General features: G+C 37.2%; 1 protein-coding gene across 1 annotated transcript in view; it reads right to left on the minus strand.

Moving 5' to 3' along the window:
• LOC113049528 (rho guanine nucleotide exchange factor 28-like) overlaps positions 1 to 19150 on the minus strand; it is a 58078-nt gene extending 38928 nt beyond the window's left edge. The window contains exons 1-4 of the mRNA XM_026211943.1: positions 18947 to 19150; positions 10313 to 10359; positions 2197 to 2347; positions 605 to 1075 (exon numbers count right to left, since the gene is read on the minus strand). Of these exons, the coding sequence (XP_026067728.1) occupies positions 605 to 1075; positions 2197 to 2347; positions 10313 to 10345 (655 nt within the window). The 5' untranslated portion in view covers positions 10346 to 10359; positions 18947 to 19150. The remainder of the gene's footprint in view (positions 1 to 604; positions 1076 to 2196; positions 2348 to 10312; positions 10360 to 18946) is intronic.
• Between the last annotated feature and the right edge of the window lie 1254 nt (positions 19151 to 20404).

Raw genomic sequence — 20404 nt, forward strand, 5'->3', positions numbered from 1 at the left:
CTCTCACACACACACACACACATACATATATATATATATATATATATATATATATATATATATATATATATATATATATATATAAAATGCACAGATTTATTGGCTCAGGACCCTAAACCCATTCTCTTTAATAAGTCTAGCTTTTAAGTGAACCCAAAACACTATTACTTAGAGTTACTCAGTTGTAACTAAAGTGCTGTTGAACTGAATCCTGTGTTCCACTAACGAGCCATAACAAACATGGTGAAGAGCTCCATACATCTAAACCTGTCCAAAACAAAAGTTAGTTATACACCCACATGGCTAATGCAATCAGAATGTAATTCATACAGTTCATTCAAGCGGTTTCTTAAATGGCAATGGCACATCTGTAAAGATCACAAGAGGCTCTAAATGTTTCAGAAAGGTGATCTGTGTTTCCAAAACATAAATCACATGAATTTAATGGCAGCCTGGGGTATGGTGCTTAGAAGTGTACTTTCTTCTGATAACTAACTTGTTTGAAGACTTTGCCCACTCTATTTGTACATAATGTTCAGAATCTAGTGTAGTAGACAGGAATAAAATAAAGGTTAGCAGTAAAGACGAAGTGAAACTGACTGACCTTGCTTCTCCTGTCCAGCTTGGCTGTCCCATCCCAGAAAGTGCAAGTTAGCCAGGGCCTGTGTGATTTTTTCATCAACTGCACTGTGTTGTCCCACTGGATTAAACTCTGATGTTTCCGAGGCTTCTCTCTGGCTGAAATGCCCCTGTTCATAAATACTGAGCCCCTGTTCTGCTAGACTTCCCAATCGAAATGATTCCTTTGGATCGCAAACCCCATCAGTCACAGGCTGGCCAGTCTGGTCTAAATGGTTAGTCTCAGATGCAAACATTTTCTCTGGGCAGAATTTCCTTAGGATATCCTGATAGCTGCTGGACGTCAGGTTCACGAGCTCCTCTGCCACCTCTTGTGCCTCATCCCGTATGTACTCCAGAGAGAGCTCTCCTGAATTGCAGAGGACGCTGGTGGGACTCCTGCTGTCCCTCGAACAGCAGTAGACCTCCACAGATACTTTCTCTGGAACATCGTGGCCTTGATGGAGAAAAGGTGAAAAAGGTTCAAATATGTGAAATGATACCTCTTCCATCTGCTCATCATGAACTACATTTTGATCATCTTGTGTAAAACGCACTGTTTTTGCTTTATTTTGCTTGTTTCCCTCAACATTCCCCGACAGATGCTTGGTCTACTTTTTACATTTTGTCATGTTTGACCCTGTCTGTGAAATCCAGGCTAAAGTCTCAAAATCTTATTATAAGATAAGCATAAAAGTTTGATTTCGGCCATTAATTTCACTATGATTTCAATCTTTGACATGGCCTTACTCAGTCAATATTAAATATATAAAGGTTATATTTTCACAGTATGTTCTTCATCTTTATGAAGAACAATTTTATGTAGAAAACAGTGACTTTAGCTGGGTTTTCACAGCCAGGGTCAGGTTTTTTTTTTTTTTTTTAGCTTTGTTTTACAGCATCTTAAACCAAAGGCTGCTGAAGGATGGACAAGTCTTTTAATATGTCTGAAAGACTAAAAACTAGGGTAATATTTGTACATCACAGTATTGTCTTGTGTTACGGTCTTGATTCAGGTCACATGGCAAAATACAAAAACAGGATGTTATGAACACTGGAACTTTATATTAAAGGAAGAAATCAGGCACTGGCTCATTTTTGTTTTTACAGACACTTATAAAACGATCAGGTAACATAAGCTCATATTTCTATTTCATAATGTTTTAGGCCTGAACTGTTTCTTTCAGGTATCTGTTGCCTTCTGACTATTTGTTTCCATAGAAACACTTATTCATTACACCTCAACATATACAAACAAGCGCTACTATTGTACAGAACTATACTTTTCCATGTAAACAGGAAATCCCCTTACAGTCCTGTTCACACAAAGGACGGTGAGCATAAAGGTAACTATAACTATAAAAAGTTTTAATAATCCTTCTAATTCTACGAAAATAATTAAGACCACACCACAACTATAATAATAACAACAACACAGAGCAACAATAGCACTGGAATAATTTTTCCAGCCAATATAGTTATCGTTATAGTTATCAATCTTGCAGGCCTTTACACATTCAAAGAAAATCATCGCTCTATAGACATCTATTACGCTCTGTGATTTATTTAGTGTCTCACCAGGCACAGTGAATTTAACTGAGCCTTGATCCTCGGCCCTGTGAGCTTTGGTTACATGGTGTAGGGACGAGCCCAGAAGGACCACAAAGTAGTCGGCTTCTTCCTGAACACCCGGCGACACCTGCAGCTTCACACAGACCTCCACTTGACCCTGGGAGAAAGACAATTACATCCACATTATGATACACACCATATGCCAGAATGAATTTGTCCAAAAAATATATTTTTAAAGCCAAGACAAATCTTTAAAAAAAAAAAATGGAACTTATATTCAGGCAAATAAAGTTTAATGAAATTTTACATTAGCGAAGATGAAAATGAACCAAAACAGAGAGAAATAATGACAAAGAGAGAAGAACGACAGAGATTCTTGTTGTTTTTGTTAATATTAGCTTGCTAATGCTGTTAATATGATGTTTGGAACTGCAGTGGTGAAGTACACTGAAGACTGAGACCATATGAGAGTTGAGTTGGGTAATCCAGACCACCAATGTCTTTGATTTGGCAGAGTTTGATGAATAAGGAGGATATAAAAATGTTCTCTATTATCTCCAGCCAATTTCATTTGTTCACTGAATAATACTGGGCTCCTCTTCTACAGACTTATTTGCATGGATATTTGGTTATACCACAGCAAAGGACATAGCCAAATCATGATGTAAATTTAAAGCAAAAAAAAAAAAAGCAAAAAAAAAAAAAAAACCCGCCCACCCACACATCAGCCCAGCTCTTAAGGCCTTAGACTGAACCATGATTGTAACACAGAAAACTTAAGTAGTTACTGCAAAATGCTATTGGACATTTTGTGAAAAGGTGTACCTACTTAACCATATCCTTGGGACAAACTTGCACCCAGAAGTCTTGTAAAAACTGTATGAAAATAAAGTAATTGATGTTTTCTTTTAATTATTGTAAAAATGCAGAAAGTTTTCTGTTTAGGTTAGTACTAGGATGTTGGTCATAGTGTTAGGGTATAGCATTTATAACTAGCTGTATATACAAAAACAAACGGAGTCTATTCAATATCCCCATCTAGACAGCAAAGTAAACGTGTGTGTGTGTGTGAGTGAGTGAGTGAGTGAGTGAGTGAGTGAGTGAGTGAGTGAGAGAGAGAGAGAGAGAGAGAGAGAGAGAGAGAGAGAGAGGGAGCTTTGGGCTGGGTCTTTCTGGTTTCAGATGCAGATGTTGCAGATCAACAGTACCGTCAGACTGACACTACGAGAGACAAATGGAAATGAACTGATTGTGCTGGTATTGAACCCGATTGTGAAGCAATTATTTTACTCTTACCAAGTGAAGTTCAAATATGGGAAACTAATAAAATGTTGTTTATTTCATATTGGGAGTCTTAACTGCTGATTTTTAGATTGTTTAAACAGAGTAATAGGGGTGATTAATCAGAGGCTGGACTCATTATCAAAAGTATAAGGTCATACGGTGCTCAACTCTATTTTTTTCCAGTAAATATCTACAAGTAGTTTGTTATTACAAATATTATATGCCTGATGTTTAACAGATCAATAGTTCACGAATATTTAAACAACTTTACAAATACTGTATATGGCTATTTGAATTTAACATGACATGATACATGTTTTGAATGCTATTAAATGAACTGTATAGTGAAGTGTTACCATCTTTATATTCATGTCCAATACCGTACCATACTACAGAATGGCATGAATACAATAAACAAAAGAACAAGTGTGCTAAATGCATGAGAAGAAATAAAGAGCCAAAAAAAATCTCAAACAAAATACTTCCAGAAGCATGGAAAGTTATTCTAAAAGAATACAGGGCCACTGTGTATTTCAACACAAGCAGACAAAAAACAACAAATCCATAAGCACAATCATTCATCATCAATGCAGGCATTCACACGCGCTTAACAACACACGGTCCATTGAAATTTACCCATAATTCCATGCTCTGATTTCATTAAACAGACCCTGGATCAAAGAAACACCCCGTAAAAGAGGGAGGTGAACAGTAAATTCAGTCTCGCCGGAGGCATGTGTGTGACAAGGCACTTTTCTCTTTCTCCCTCCATTCAACATAAAGCCCCCGTTTGATTGTTTGCCTTCCTTCACCAGACGTCTCCCTCACTTCCTCTCATTTAAGAGGCCCTGCAGAAATACTGATGGAGGGAGAGAGGAGGGATACAGAGCAGGTTTGGTGTGTGAATGAGGGAAAGGTAAGGTCTCTCCTATTTTCTCAGGCTCTGTATAGTATACATAGGGATGAATGATGAGCAAGGGATTCTCTCTGCTCCTCCTCTCATTTCTTTCTTCACCCTGTCTATCAGTTGTGCAGACTGACAGCGTTCCTCTCTCTTCCCACACAGTCCTGCTGTCGTTTCAGAGCAGTAAAACTCACAAATCCTTAATCTAACAGATCCAGCTTGAGTTCAGCTTGCAAACATTATGGGTACTGTTGTGGCCAAAATCTTACATCACAACATGAGTCATGTTTAAAAATGGTTTCTATTTAAATCCTCGTGTGGTACTTTCCATTTTTAGATAATCCAGTAAAGTAAATAACAATTCAAGAAAGTTAATTGATTATTTTCTTGTTTTATTTGGAAACTAGACAAATACAAAAGACAAGATTAATCATAAGAGTGACATGAATAACTGGACATTTAAGTGGAAAAACAGCTGCTTTATAAGAAAACGAGCCAAAAATACTGATTTAGAAAATTATGCTATAGTCTCATCAACAATATTTACTAAAGCTCATGATTATATTTCAAATATTGTATGCAACAGATGGAACGGAGCAGTTAGCGAGTGTATATTTGGTCCTGTTTAGTCTTCTTGTCATGCTGGCTTATAAATGAAGAAAAGAGCAGAAGCTGAATTACTGCAGCTACTTCTTGGATCAATGAGGGGATGTTATTGTCTCCAGCACCTGGTTGCAAACTAGTTCCTGGAAGAAAAACACCTCGCTAATAATTTGGTCCCTATGGACAGCATGTGTGTTTCCTTAACGATGACCTAACCACTGCCATTTGAGAAGGGTGTGTATGGGTTCTCATGTTCAAACAGGATTCCTGTCCAAATGCATGTTTAGGTAAGCATTGCTTTCAGTAGTGTCATGTCTTTTTTTTTTTTCTTTTTAGAAAGATCATCTAGACTGATACACAACATTTAAAGGGGTCATATGATGTCACTAAAAAGAACATTGTTTGGTGTATATAGTGTAATAAAATGTGTTTATGCAGTAAAAAAAAAGAAGAAAAAAAAAAACTTATTTTCCACATACTGTACACAATTGTTGCTCCTCTATGCCCTGTCTTTCTGAAACACGTTGATTTTTACAAAGCTCATCATTCTGAAAAGCAAGATGTGCTTTGACTGTCCAGCTATCCAGTGCATTGTGATTGGCCAAATGCCTCAAGTGTGTGATGTAAATGTTACGCCCCCTAATATACTGTCATTCTGTATCAGCACACCGGCGCACCAAGGCAAAAAAAGTCAAACCTATTATAAACGAGGCATTTGTTGCATCCAGTGGGGACAATATTGAATATGACTTATACTGTCCTTTTACGCATTGCATCACACCGCGTAAACATAAAACCATGTCTGCATTTGTGATTGGAGAAACGACAATCAACAAGTGCTACTCTACACTGCTTAAAACTCGCATTTGAACCGTCAGTGGTAAAGCCTTTAAATATGTAAACATACTTACAGATTTTGAGTCAGAACAGCTGGCATTGTAGTCTAGTCTCCCAGGATCAGGAAGCAGTCCTCCATAAAATGCGCTGCACAAATCTGAATGTGTGTGTTGAACTGTTCTAGAACAGTGTTGTAAATACAACTTAACCACTGATTTCTAGTCGAGTACTCTTTTGGAAAGCCAAACAAAGTAATTTCTCTTTTGTAACGAAACACACATTAAACATTATGCATTATACAAATCTTCCCACATCATGGCATAGACATGTGGGGGCGTGTTTGAATGAGGCAGTGAAGGAAGGCGTGAACGAGTCTTAACTCTTACAAAAAATATCTCTTTGGGTTTGAGACTTCAGTCTTTCCATCATTTGATCCCTTTAAATGTAACAAAATATAGCAATTTTTAAAGACTTGGAATAAATCCATTTTAGTCTAGGCATTCAGAAATAGGTGCAACTCTAAGTGATAAAGGTCTGAGCAATTTTGTTTAAATGTTTCCTATTTCTAACCAGTAGAGTTAGTTTCTGAACAATGTACCAAAGATTTAAAAGCAGAAACAAACACATCAATTGTGACATATTTACTGGCGGTTCAGTCAATTACATGACTCATCATGGATGTGAAGTACCATTATTATAAACCATAGTAAACCTACTATTATTTTCATGATTAATGTAGAATCACTCCTCTGTCATGAGCATTAAACTGTTGTATGAGGGATGAGAATTAAGTGAATGCTATTTCTGACTGACTGTTTATGTGTTCCAGTAATTCTGTGTGTAAAAAATTGCAGATAGACATTAGAGGCTTGTGATGACCATTCATTTTCATTAATATTAAGCCATTATTAATCAGATAATTAAATAATACATAAAATACATATTTAGTTGACATTAACCACCCAATATGTATAGATAGTAGCTGACTTTTAAAAGACAATCTACCTAAACAAACAGCTCAAGCTGACTAGCTATGTAATATGAACACTGTGCAAGGCATAATCGTCTTAGTGAGCTGAAATAGTATTTCTTGAAATATCCTCTTTATTAGAGATAATGGCCGGTTGGATTTTCTTTGATCATGGTGATCCTGTCCCAACAAAACAGAGAAGGAATGTCAAAGAATGTAATATCTCAGAATATCTTTGTGGGAGTGCGTATGACCTGGACTAATGGCTCCAAATGAGGGTAAAAATAGTATAAAGGATTTTCACCTAATTAATATTATGAAATTACATCATCTGATAAGGTAAACCACAAAAAAAGTGTTTGTTATGCTTTAAAGCAATAAAGAGGATAAATAAACAAGATTCAAAGACAAAGCATATTAACAAGTCTTAGTGGACGTCACATTCAATATATTTAGTCAAATATTAGGTCATTAAAGCTAGGCACTAGCACACAGGGCCGATCCATAAGAGTCATTTGATCAGCTAGCAAGTGCTGAATGCTGATAACATCTTTTTATATATGTGTCATACAAAAATAGGGAGGTTTATTTAGGTCAACATCAGCACAAAATTATTTTCCTTTAATCTGAAATGTTTGCATCTGCAGGTAAGTGTTTAACTAGAACAGAGTATCATGTGTTCATTGAGGAAATGCCTTCCTTGCGATTCCAACTGATATCCAAAGCAGAACACAGAAATAACATGACAGGATTGTCCAAATTGTCCCCTATGGACTCAACATGACTCACAAGATTGCAGCTTTCCAAAGACATCAAAGAGCGTATTCTAAATTACAATTTCTGAAGGAGTCATGCCAGTCATGACCCCCATCACATAACACTCCGAATCCACCTAATGTAGAAGGCTGAATATTAAGACAACCAACTGCTAGCTAAACCAGTGTTTTCCGGTACACAGACATAGTAATTTTCTTTCCACTAGGGCTATCAAAAAGAAAATCCACATTCAAATGCAAATTTGTTGCAAAAATGTTGAAGGTCTGGAATCCATGGCAGCTTTCATTGGCAAAGCCCATCCATGAGGCCATTTGACCGACATGTCAAACAACCAATCATAGTTCATTTAATTTCAGCATCACGTTTCAGGGCTTGGAAATGTCCCACACTAACAGACCAGTGTGTAAAACTCTCTGACATATTTTAAAGATTCTATGCTGCGAACTATAAATATTTAGCATACTTTCAGTTGGATCAGCGTTTAGTTGATCCTGATAAGCGCTCATCTTCACAGTAGTAAACACGACGGCTTTCTTCTTCAGTGAGGTTTGGCATCATGGCATCTTTGTTTCCAGGTGGAACTTTAAAGAATGTGACACACATGTCTCACGGAAATCTGGTATAACTCAACCAATCCGAAGATGACTTTGAAACTCCTGAAGTGTTTCCATTTTTGTGTGCCATCAGACGTTCAGCCAACGGTCCATGGGCGTGACGTCTGAGGCTGAGACTATTTTCTTGTGACCTTTACCGAGTGATTTGAAACTTGCTCTCCTTGACTGTGACTCATTAAACATTCCTCGTGGCTCTGCACAACAGGTGAGACTCGGGGCTGGCCAACAATATCCAGACACACCCTGGCACACAGGGCCATGCTAACACACACACACACACACACACACAGAACCCACTCAGTTCTACTGAAGGAGCACATACAATACGATCATGATGACTTCAGTTAATAATGTCCACACCCACTCACTTCATTTATAAAGTCATGGCAACAGCGAAGACACTACAGCAGTTTGTTACACTCAACCATAAGGACTACAGCGTTTGTCTGTTTCTTCATGTGTAAACTCGCATCCAAGAAGCTCATGCCATGAGCCTATTTTTTTGACTTTGTTCAAATAAATACAGCCTTTAGCGAACATAAGAGACTTCTTTCAAAAGCAACGACAAGTAAATTTGCCATTAGAGTAATTTTGGTGTGAAAAAAATACACGCCTTTGGTTCATATATAAACCATTTGTTCAGACTAACCTACTGATCAAGAATCACATCTTTGAAAGTGAAAAAAACACATACCTAAGAACACTTGAAAGCATTTAACACACATACACACACTAATTGCTTTTAGCTCTGAGTGAATGAGACTGTTTGTCTTCAGTGCCGCATTGGGAGTTGAGAGTCGACACTATACAAGTCTGCTATAACTCTCAACATATCCCCTTACAATAACACATTATCCCCATCACAGTCACACACACCTTCAAAAGCTTACACAACTAACACATAGTGCCCCTCTTTCATAATGAGGTCACAGAGAAGGATTGTGCGACTCTCGTTCACCCCACACACTGTGATTATACAGCTGAGCCAGCAAACGATGAAAAGGGCTTCAGAACTCACAACAGCCTCCTGTCCAGTGATCAACACCTCTCAAACATTTACTCCTGTAGACACGGTCTCAAAGTTTTGGGTTAGTAATAAAAAGGTTGCAGGTTTGAAACGTGCAAGGAGTGACGCAGGTTTCTCTAACAGAATTGCTTCTGTCAATTTGTTAAAAAAAAAAAAAAAACTATTGGTAAAGCATTATAGAGAGAGAGAAAAAAAAAACTTGTAGATAAGAAACTAGATTATGTTTTCATGCCAAAGGTCATGGGTTTGAATCCCTGATCAAGCAAATATGGTTTTAACTGTATGGCTTGTATATACTGCAAGTGACTTACCATAAACTAGGCTGCCAAATACACACATATAAATGTCATTTAAGCCATTTCATTAGAAATTCAGGTTGAGAGAGCTGTAAATAATTACAAAAAGGTGGAAAAAGACTGTAACAGTAGTGTAATGTTTTCTTAGTAATAATCTAAGGAAGTTAATGAATGGAGAAAAAAAAAAATTGAAACAGCAGGTTGAAAAAGTTGAAAGTCAGGTCACAAACCTTAGGGCTTAGAGAAAGCATTTTCTTTTGGTCTCTGTCACAATTATAATAATAATAAATATCGATGAAGGTTAAACCCCCAGAAATTTTGAAAAGGTTCGTGATTTAAAGGTATAGTCCACCCAAACAAAAAATGTTTTTCAGGTTTGAATTGACATGAAGATGAGTAAATGATCACAAAACGTCTCTTTAAGACACAATTGTACTTATTTGCAAACAGACAATTTCACAAGACTAAGGTAATGAGCAACTGAAAACACAAACTGTACCGCACCGTTTGTATGGTGTTAGACTTTGATCAACTTTTCGTTCATGTTTTCTATATTGAATGTAAAATGCAATTATGAGAGACGCTGTCCACAAAATGCAGAAACTGGGATGAACAAAATAGTTTATAAATAGAGTAAATAGAGTAGTTTTCGCTCATGCATAGACAGATGTGTATGTAAAGTCAGAAAATGAAAGGACAAATCCTAAAGGAATAATGAAAGAATATAATTTTATAAGTTAAACGGAGAGAAACGGGACATCTGGAAAAAAGAACGGAGAGAAGGAAACACGACTGCTCTGTCAGACTCACATAAAGTGGCACCTCTCCCCTGCTGAGCTCCATTACTGCAGCGGCACCTGAAAAGAGAAAGTACATATGTATAAAACACACCAAAGACACACACACCCACAAATACACCAAACACATCTGTATAAATAACTACAGTCGAGCAGAACAGACCCTCAAATGCAAGCGCTGCACAGTACGTGGAAACCAGTTTTCAAAACTCTGAGAGAACAAACGTCTATTCACCACAAAAACAAAACATGACATTTCAACTGAACGCTGGCTCAGAGGGAGAAAGACAATATAGTACACAAGCAACAAAAAGCCACTGGAGAAAGAGTATTTGACTGTCCATTATGGCCAGTCATAAACAAACATGAAAAACAAGGGCATCACAATGAAACCTCACTGTCTGTCTGTTTGTCCGTCCTTTCATTTCGCTGACTCATAGAGTCACCTGACTTCTCTTTTAATTAGGCCAAATCCTCAGAGAGGGATGGGAACAAAAACCTTGCCTTTTAATTGGGACATGTTCACATGGCTGTGCAGACAACAGAGGGCTTAATCTTTTGATCCTCCAAATGTCAGAACACAGCGTCCATCAAAACGCAGCCCTCTCTCGGTCTAACTAACTGCTCTCGGCCTGAGCCCCGCTGACGCTGGGAGAGCCGGGCCAGATAGACGACACATGTGGAATGGATGTGTACTATAATTTGTGGAGTTGTGCTTTCAACGTGTTAAAATACTTCAAAGGTTAACAACTTCTTATTTTTTGATCTATACAATGAAAATCAATGTGGTCCTTTTTTTGTGGTCCACAGGAGACCACACAAGTCTGGATTGACATGAAGGTGGTATGTCCCTTTACACATAAGGGCTTTAGATGAGCATTTGGAGTGCTGCATGGATGATCTAATTTTGTAGAAGAAAGAAAGTTTGGCCATAAATGAACGATGGTTGCATGATTTTAACAGCACCATCACAAAGTTTCAGACAACTAATATTTATTCTTTCTTTAAAACCTACAATTCAGAATGTTTGAGTTAGAAGTGGGAAGTCGTGGCCTAATGATTAGGGAGTCTGACTTGCAATCGGAAGGTTGTGAGTTCGAGTCTCGGGCCAGCAGGAATTGTGGGTGGGGGGAGTGCATGTACAGTTCTTTCTCCTACTTCAGTACCATGACTTAGGTTCACTTGAGCAAGGCACCAAACCCCCAACTGCTCACCCGGCACCGCAGCACAAATGGCTGCCCACTGCTCCGGGTGTGTGTTCACAGTGTATGTGTGTGTGTGTGTGTGTGTGTGTGTGTGTGTGTGTGTGTGTGTGCACTTTGGATGGGTTAAAAGCAGAGCACGAATTCTGAGTATGGGTCACCATACTTGGCCGTATGTCACGTCACTTTTTTTCACTTTAGAAAGGTTTGCAAGAGTGTAAATAATGTTTAGACAAACAAGGCGGTAAAATGAAATAAAACAAGAAACATTTTAGCACTGACTTTGGGACAATCAATGGAACCAAATGTCTAAAAAACGCAGACTTGTTTCCAGGTTTTAAGACTGTGACTGGGTTGTCATACACAGATGGTTTTCTAAAGAACCAAAAAAAAAAAAGAAAGAAAAAATGTGTTTGTGGAAATGGTTCTCTAATGGCACCAGACTGTAAAAATATTCTAGGTTTTAGCTGCAGTCTTTCTTTTTAAGAGATTATTATGGAATGGAATGGTTTGGTCATGGTCACCATGTTATGCGTTTCAGACATCAGTTCTTTCTACACATCTACAAGTTGGACAGGTGTGAATCACAAAAAGTGTAAATTGCGTGACATTAAAAACAAGCGTCCTGTCTGTTGTTTTCACACAGATGTTAGCGTAGTGGCTGACTTTTCATGAGACGATGACGTCAGCTGTAACTCAATACAGCCTACAGATCCAATAACGCATACACTCACACACAAACACACTGTGAGACAGAAACCATGAAAGCTGAATAGTTAGTCCTACACCCCCGGTGAACATATCCCAGATGTATTTTGTATATGAATATATGTGTGTGCAAGACTGAATGCGTAAATAAGGAAAACATGAAACAGATGTTTGTTGTCAGACGGTTTCACCAGGAGCTCAGAGACTCATTAGCTGTGATCGACCTTTAGATAGAGACTGAGCCACTGTTACACAATCCCAACCAGTCAGGCCCCAAACTCTGGGAACGAATGTCTTCTCTCCATCTAAACCACCACAGTATTCCAGCAGGTGCTTTGGAGTCCAAAAATGATGGAAAAATTATATATTTTTTTTTTTTTTTTTTTTTTTTTATGAAAAGAGCAATTACACAGTATTTTCACAATCTCTGTCTCTCTCGCACTCACCAGCAAATTCCGTTTTATCTGGAAGGCATTAAAGGGGTTTGGAGTGTTATCAGGGCTTTTATGGTGTAATTGCCACAACTTGCTGTTTCAAAAACAAATAGCCTATGAATGACTTACTCTATGATACCAACTAAACTAACATCTCTTAAAAACAAACACACACACACACACACACACACACACACACACATACACAAAAATAGATTTCATGAAACTACATCTAAAAAAAAAAACACACAGGCAAACCATATTAACAAGATGGAGCAAATAAACAGCATAAAGGCAAAACGCAAATGGAGAGAGTGAACAGAGAGAGCGAGAGAGAGAGAGAGAGAGGTGCCCTGAGTGACCTGTGTCTGCTTCGGTTTCTCTTGGTGAAATCAAGCTGACTTCACTCAGATTCCACCTGCAGTCTACTGACACATGCCAGATGTCCTCTTTATCACTCTGAGTAACCTTTAAATCCATCACAATTATAACCTTTAACAGGTCAAAATGGTAGCAACAATAAATATGAGGTTTTTGAGCTTGCACTTAAAGTCTGGTGATGGGGTGAAACATACACAAGAACTTATAAAAGTTTGGTTCCCAGCACCATTTAATGATTCGGTGTAGTGTGTTATGGGTATGGCTTTGCACAGAACAAGTTCAAAACAGTATGGTTATCTTTAAAGTGACCTATTATGGGCAACAATATATTTGGTTTTGGGAGTCCCCAACAATAGGTTGACATGCATGCAAGTACAAAAAAACACTTTCATTGTCTTACAACATGCATTTCTTTTTCTCTGACTGTACTTGTACTGTGAACAATAACAAAGTTGACAGATGAACTTAGTGCATTTAAGTGCCATTCATTTAGGGTAGCATTTTTGTAGCATTTAGGAGGCAAATACACATGGACAGGAACTTGGAACAAGAGAATCATGTTTAAAATGCTCTCTGAAAACTCAGCTGCTTGCTCAGTGGAACATGAAGTAGCTGTCCACACATATCTGTCCATACGAAGCTGTGATGATTTACTGAAAAAGAGGTGAAAAAAAAATTATTGAAATTTATTACTAAGCTAAAATATAATTATCATACAGTAAGTTAATGGCTGTGCATTTAGAAATCTTATTCACGGCAATCAAACTAAAATGAACCAAGACTCAAATTGGAGCTTTATCTAAATTTAAAAAGTAAAAAAAAAAAAAAAAATGGAATCCAGAAAAATGTAAACAGAATTTGAAAAAAATTAAATGGAATTTGGGGGAAAAAAGAACAGAAAACATCCACTCTACTCAGAGACCAGAGGACCGTCACCCGGGACAAGGTCAATTTAATGTAGCATTAAATTGACGAGATGCATTCATCTCTAATGTCGAGATGAATGCTGTTAAATAAAGTATGTTAACTATGTATGGGACAACCCACGACAGGCAGTACAATTATGTGAAAATATACTGCATGCGGATATGGAAGGGCCGTTATACCACCAGATTATTTAACAGCTTAGTTTATACCACGGCTACCAAAGGAGTTAATTTACTGCCCAAAAAAGTTGTGAATGGCTTTTACCATTAAATACTTTCTTTATAATGTGAAAGAATGTGAAAACATGTATGCTGGTTAACGTTCTACATTTTAATTTATTTTACACTCTCAAAACATTAGCCCATGATTGTATATCGAACATTGCAAGTTATCGCATATCACATTTCTCTTCAATATCGTGCAGCCATAATACAAATTATTATATTATTCACAACTTTTTTGATGCTTTATACCATGCCTCTGAATACTCAGTCGATACTTTTGTTTGAATACATGTTATAATCATGTCCCTAAGCCTAATGTGCTCCAATTTGAGTCTTTGTTCATTTTAGTTTTATTGCCGTGAATAAGATTTCTAAATGCACAGCCATTAACTTACTGTATGATAATGATATTTTAGCTTCGTAATAAATTTAAAAAAAAATTACTGAAAATTTCTTTTTCAGTAAATCATCACAGCTTCGTATGGACAGATATGTGCGGACAGCTACTTCATGTTCCACTGAGCAAGCAGCTGACATGATTCTCTTGTTCCAAGTTCCTGTCCATGTGTATTTGCCTCCTAAATGCTCCAAAAGTGCTACCCTAAATGAATGGCACTTAAATGCACTAAGTTCATTTTGTCAACTTTGTTATTGTTCACAGTACAAGTACAGTCAGAGAAATAATCGATAATAATTAAATGTTTATTTTTGATGTATGTATTGCATTCTATGCATTTAAAAAATAAAAATAAAAATTTCTAAAAAAGGAAACTTAGTCGTTCATATATATATATATATATATATATATATATATATATATAAAATATTGTTTTATGAATAAATATTTAAAAAGCACATTACAAAATTACAAAAACTTTGACTACAATGCAAAAAAGCTAGCCTAATGCAAACATAATGGTTCAGTATGGCAATGCTCTATTGCATATTTATGAAAGTTATTAAATTACAGAAAATAGTATATATATAGCATCTATAACTTATATATAACATCATACATAACATCAATATGTTAAAATGTATTATTATTTAATAATAATATAATATTCCATGGTAACTTCAAGTTTTCCCTTTAAAAAATGTTTTAAAAAAATAAATAAATTTGGTTTACAATAAGGCAAGTACGATGGAAGTGAACTGGGCCAATAAAAGCCAATACAATTTATTGTTTTAATAATATAGCTGTAAGACTGTAAGTGTAGCCTATGTGCAACATGATTTTAGCACTGAAAAAATAACCTGTTTTACAGCTTTTTAGAGTTTTTAGGCTTTAAAAGAATAGTTAATGCAATGCGTTTACAATACTACAACATACCCCACCATACTAACAATGGATTAAAATTATTCATGGTAGTCAATATTAGGCCACAAACATTGTTGATTAAGCTTAACTTATATTCAGCTTAAAAAATGTATGAGAGACAACATTTTCTGTAAGAAAGCCTAAAATGTGACTAGTCTAGGGATGTCAAATTTCGATTATTTCCATGATCGATCGTCGTTTAAATTAACGATCAATTAATCGATTAATCGTTAACCATAATACTGCAAAATGCGTCTATTGCAGGCACACAGTCAGCGGTATGACAGGATGTGCAAAAGCCACACACACACACAAAACGCTTTCTCACTTGAATTAAAGAGGTTTTAGTCTGAATAAAATGCTAGTAGCAGGATTATAAAATGAATAGATGCGATTATGATCATTTGATAAAATGAAGAGAGCGCGCCATACTTTTGAGGTCATTTTACTTTGTTGACAGTTTCCAATCCCACACGGAGAACGCTGAACGCGCATCTTTAAATGGTTTTGTGGTGCTCGTTGTTGTATTTTAAAGCACAATTGCAATGTTTTCAACTGACATTATTGTATAAAATTATCCGAAATGTGGAGCGCGTGTGACTGCGCTGCACATTAAGTGAACTACATCGGCGCTGCTGCACCAAAACACAGTTGCTCACATTAATTTGATCCTGCTGCTGGATTCTGTCCTAGAAAATGTCAGATTTTTAAAAATCCGGCATACAGCGCATTAGATCGTGACAGTGCATGCGTGCAGTCGAGGATGAGCGAGCGCGGATTTGGCTAGATTTATTTGGAGGTTATTGCTCATGTCTCATTCGGCACAAATCGAAATGTTTCCATATTCGCAATGTATTTGAATGTTAAACTATTATTTATAATGTAAACTAGGCTTGTACTTAACACGCATTCGCATATAGACGGAAAAGATGATCCTCTTCATATGAGCAAAAACGTCCTTGGCATAACAGCAGAGAGGACCGGTATACTACGGTCTATTTAAACTGAATGCTCCAGGAATGTGTCGGTCACAGCGCCTATTAATCGCTGTTTTGAATCCAGCAATTATTTATTTAGAAATGATAAGATCTGATTATGACAAGTGTGGTATAAAAGCTTTGTTTATTAGAGGAATAATAGGTTAACTGGAAAATGTTACATCGCGACCATGCTTTTAATCCCCCATAGTCTTCATTTACGCGGCTTTATTCTGGTTTGCCGGTTGGTCACGAATTTCCACAAATTCAGTATATTTAGGCATTGTTTCTTTTCCTAAATCTTCATAGTCTAACCCTCTAATTTCCCAGGTTTATTTTATTATCTTTCGCTTTTAATAACTGTTTTCGCAGCTGTGGTAAAAATGGGAAGGGAAATTAAAGATTTCATGAATTAAGAATTCGTTCGATTTATTAATTTGTTCCCTTATTTCACTTAAATCATGGGTTATTTAGGGAACAGAATTAATGAAACATGGACAATTGCCACATTAATAATTCGTAGGAATGAATTAACAAGTTGTAGGAATGAATAGACTACCTGTCCTGTCACTGTGTCCCGCAGCCCTGCAAAGCGCACGATATAAAACAGTTATCTGATGAAATGATTAGTAACTACATTTCTATTGCATTTAATGTTGAAGAACTTTTATGTTGTTTCTATTTTAGTGTACTTTAAAGTTTAAATCACATTAAAAGCTTAATTTGTACATTGTGAATGAATGATGATGCTTTTATATATCGTCACCGTCACTCACAGCCGCTCGCACGTGTTGAGTGCGCATGAGCCGCACGCAGCCCAACATTGAATCGGTTAACCGACCATCGATAGCCTTAATCGATTGCATCTCTTATCGACAATTAATCGATCATCGATTAATCGTTGACATCCCTAGACTAGTCTAACATTAGTCTTGTGGGATATTCGTTAGCTACCCTGTAGGCCTGTGAAGCATTCTTTTGTTGCTTCTGTTTGCTCAGTATTCAACAGAGCAAAGAAGAGAGACAAAGACTGATGAGGAGCGCACTTCAAAGTGCCTTTCATGCCAGACCCTCCTATTTCTCTTTCTCTGGCCTGAAAGTGAGGGCTGGGACTCTCTCAGGCCATGCCATTCATGCAGGATACAACAGGAGAAGGAGGAAGTTAAAATCGCTCCTGATTACCAGGACACAATGCCTTCACCCCCTCTTCTCGCTGCATCCTCCAGTTTGGCTCTGATGCAGCCAATGGCCTCAAGTGTGTATCTAAAATTCTGTAAACATAATCATGGCTGCAACCTCAACATTGTACAATCAAGTGCTTAAAACACTTCTGATGACAGCTCTGCTAGCTAGATGGCAACAATCATAATGAAGTTTCAATTGCATGGACACAACTAACTTGAGTCTGATTAGCGAGGAGTAATATAGCTCTGTCACAATGTGATAACCACCATAAAACTGTGTAACTGCATAGTCTGGGTAGAAAGTTTATCTTAAGGGTCTTCTTCCTTGTATGCACTTATTAATTCAAATTCACACAGGTTAAAGTTTAAGATAAGAGAAAGGTTTGTGTTAGAGTCACTGAAGGCTCCAAGTAAACATATAGGGTATAAATACTGCATGCAGATCTGATGTTTTGCAACTGCCCCACACAATTTCCCAATTTTTCCACTGTTATGAGACACTTTTTAATGATAGCACAGTGTTTGTTTAAAAGAAAGAAAGAAAGAAAGAAAGAAGGGTTGAGCCTTCTTGCTGCCAAATTGTTTTAGCTTAACCATTCACAAATACGTTTGTACATTTACATATATTCACACATACCCATGTATTCATTTACTGAGGATATTTATTTTCTTTTTTTTTTTTACATTCTCCAAAATTACAATTTTCAGATTTCTAAATCAGAATATTATCTTAATCTGGTTATGGCAATCGGGTTAAAGCATGACATCAATAATAATAATAATATAAACCCAAAATATTATGTGCATGAAAACAGTCTTTGTTATTGCAACAGCATTTGTAGTAATATGCAATATGAATAACAATGCACTAACTTAGGTGGCTAAAAAAAACTACACTAAAACCAGTGATGTCAAAGTTGAAACCTATACTGATAAATTCATTAAATGTTTTCACCACTTTAAATAAAATCGAGCACGAATGACAGAAATTATTTAGATAGATTAAACTGATGCAAACGAGGATATTGCTATAATACTAATAACATTTTTACTGTGCTTTCTCTCCAGTTCCCATAGCTGCGACTGTCAACTGGCTACAAACAAGATTTCACTGGAGCTTCCTTTTTCCCGGCAAAACTTCACCGCAATTCCAAAACATGTATACCATTATTCGAGGGCGAAAAGAAGATTCCATTATAGAAACCGCGAGGGGGAAAATACTTCCCAGCACTTTATTTATCGAAAGTGCGTCCGCACCTGTACAAGACATGCGATAACTGAGCTCTTACCTCACTCCATACGACTGTAATCCCTTCAACTTCCAAAAGTTACTCTTTCAAACTGCTTGTACAAAGTATCCCGACTGCTTCACGGTCAGTACATCCGTGTGCGTGACTTGCCCTTGTACACAATGCCGACTGTTTTGAATTGACACACGGGTTGTGGATGCACCACCGGTCCTCACTCTCTTCAACGCCGTGTGTGAATATAGCCCTGCCCCCCAACGAGCACGTTAACCAATCCTACTACGGTGAAGGGCTGCCTTATGAATATTAAGTAGGCTACTTGACTGAACACCGCAGAAAAGGTAACCAGGCAACGTCATTAATATTCAAGAGCTAAACCTTCGTCATAGTAGGACTTGTACGTTCAATTAGGAGAGCGAGAGAACTACAACAGCACAGTCACGTGTTTAGGGACTATACACTGTCAGGCTGGTTTACCTAGAAGACTTGAGGCCTTGTTAATCCTTAATTTGTATTCATCATGTTCAGACTTGTTTCAAACACAGATTGTAAAACTGGTGTTTAAGTTCTTATTTAAACATACAGTATTATGCTGCTAAGAGTAATTATCTTTTGAGAAAGTATACTCCTTATAAACAGGTTTTATTAGCCAGATAGATGACAATACATTTGTACATTTTAATGTCTTTTAAATTATTATTTTCAGAAATGCAGAGGCGAAAAGGTGTCATGCATAAAATAATATGTAAAGAACATAGAGACTATTAGGTTCTATTCTTTTACCTTCTATTATAAGATCAAACCTGAGTGATAGAGAGCACAGCTGGGAGTAACCTCTCGGTTTAAGCCAGACATAATCTATGTTAAATATAAAAAAATCATGCTTGTGAAACAGAATAAACAACCATATCACTGTTAAATCTTAAATCATCTAACACCTACTGTGCCTGGTCGGTATAGCTAGATTTAAAAAAAAACATGTCAAGATGCGTCCCTCTTAAGGTCAAAGGATCAGTTTGCACAAAGTGCCCCTGGCAATTGAACAGGAAATGGAGAGGAAGTCAATCAGTGTGCCCACCCTTCCTGTCTGTTCTCCAACAGGCTGGACTGAGTCCAAAGATCACAGGATTTTACCATAGACAGTAAAAGAAATGGACACAGCGACCCCATTGGAACTCAATTGAGACAAATGAAGCCCAGTTTTAGCGTTTTTTAGCACTTCCGTTTCTGACGCGCAGACTCAAACGAAGCTTGACGACGTCAGCGACCTGTCTGGCAGATGTAAATCTTCTAGTAGCTGTGCGTGAAAACTGCCATCGTTAATCTTGCAGAGTAGGCGAGCTTGAGCGGGGAGTTCTTTGTCGTGAGTGAGCAGGAGTAAGTATTCTGATTAATTATTTTGTATAGTATTTTAAAATGTACCGACAGTACGCCATATTAAGTTAATTGCCTGCGAGCTTCCCACCTGTGTGTACGGTAATGCGACAGAGAGCCGAGTGG

This window comes from Carassius auratus, chromosome 30, assembly GCF_003368295.1.
Source record: "Carassius auratus strain Wakin chromosome 30, ASM336829v1, whole genome shotgun sequence".
Classification (NCBI taxonomy): domain Eukaryota; kingdom Metazoa; phylum Chordata; class Actinopteri; order Cypriniformes; family Cyprinidae; genus Carassius; species Carassius auratus.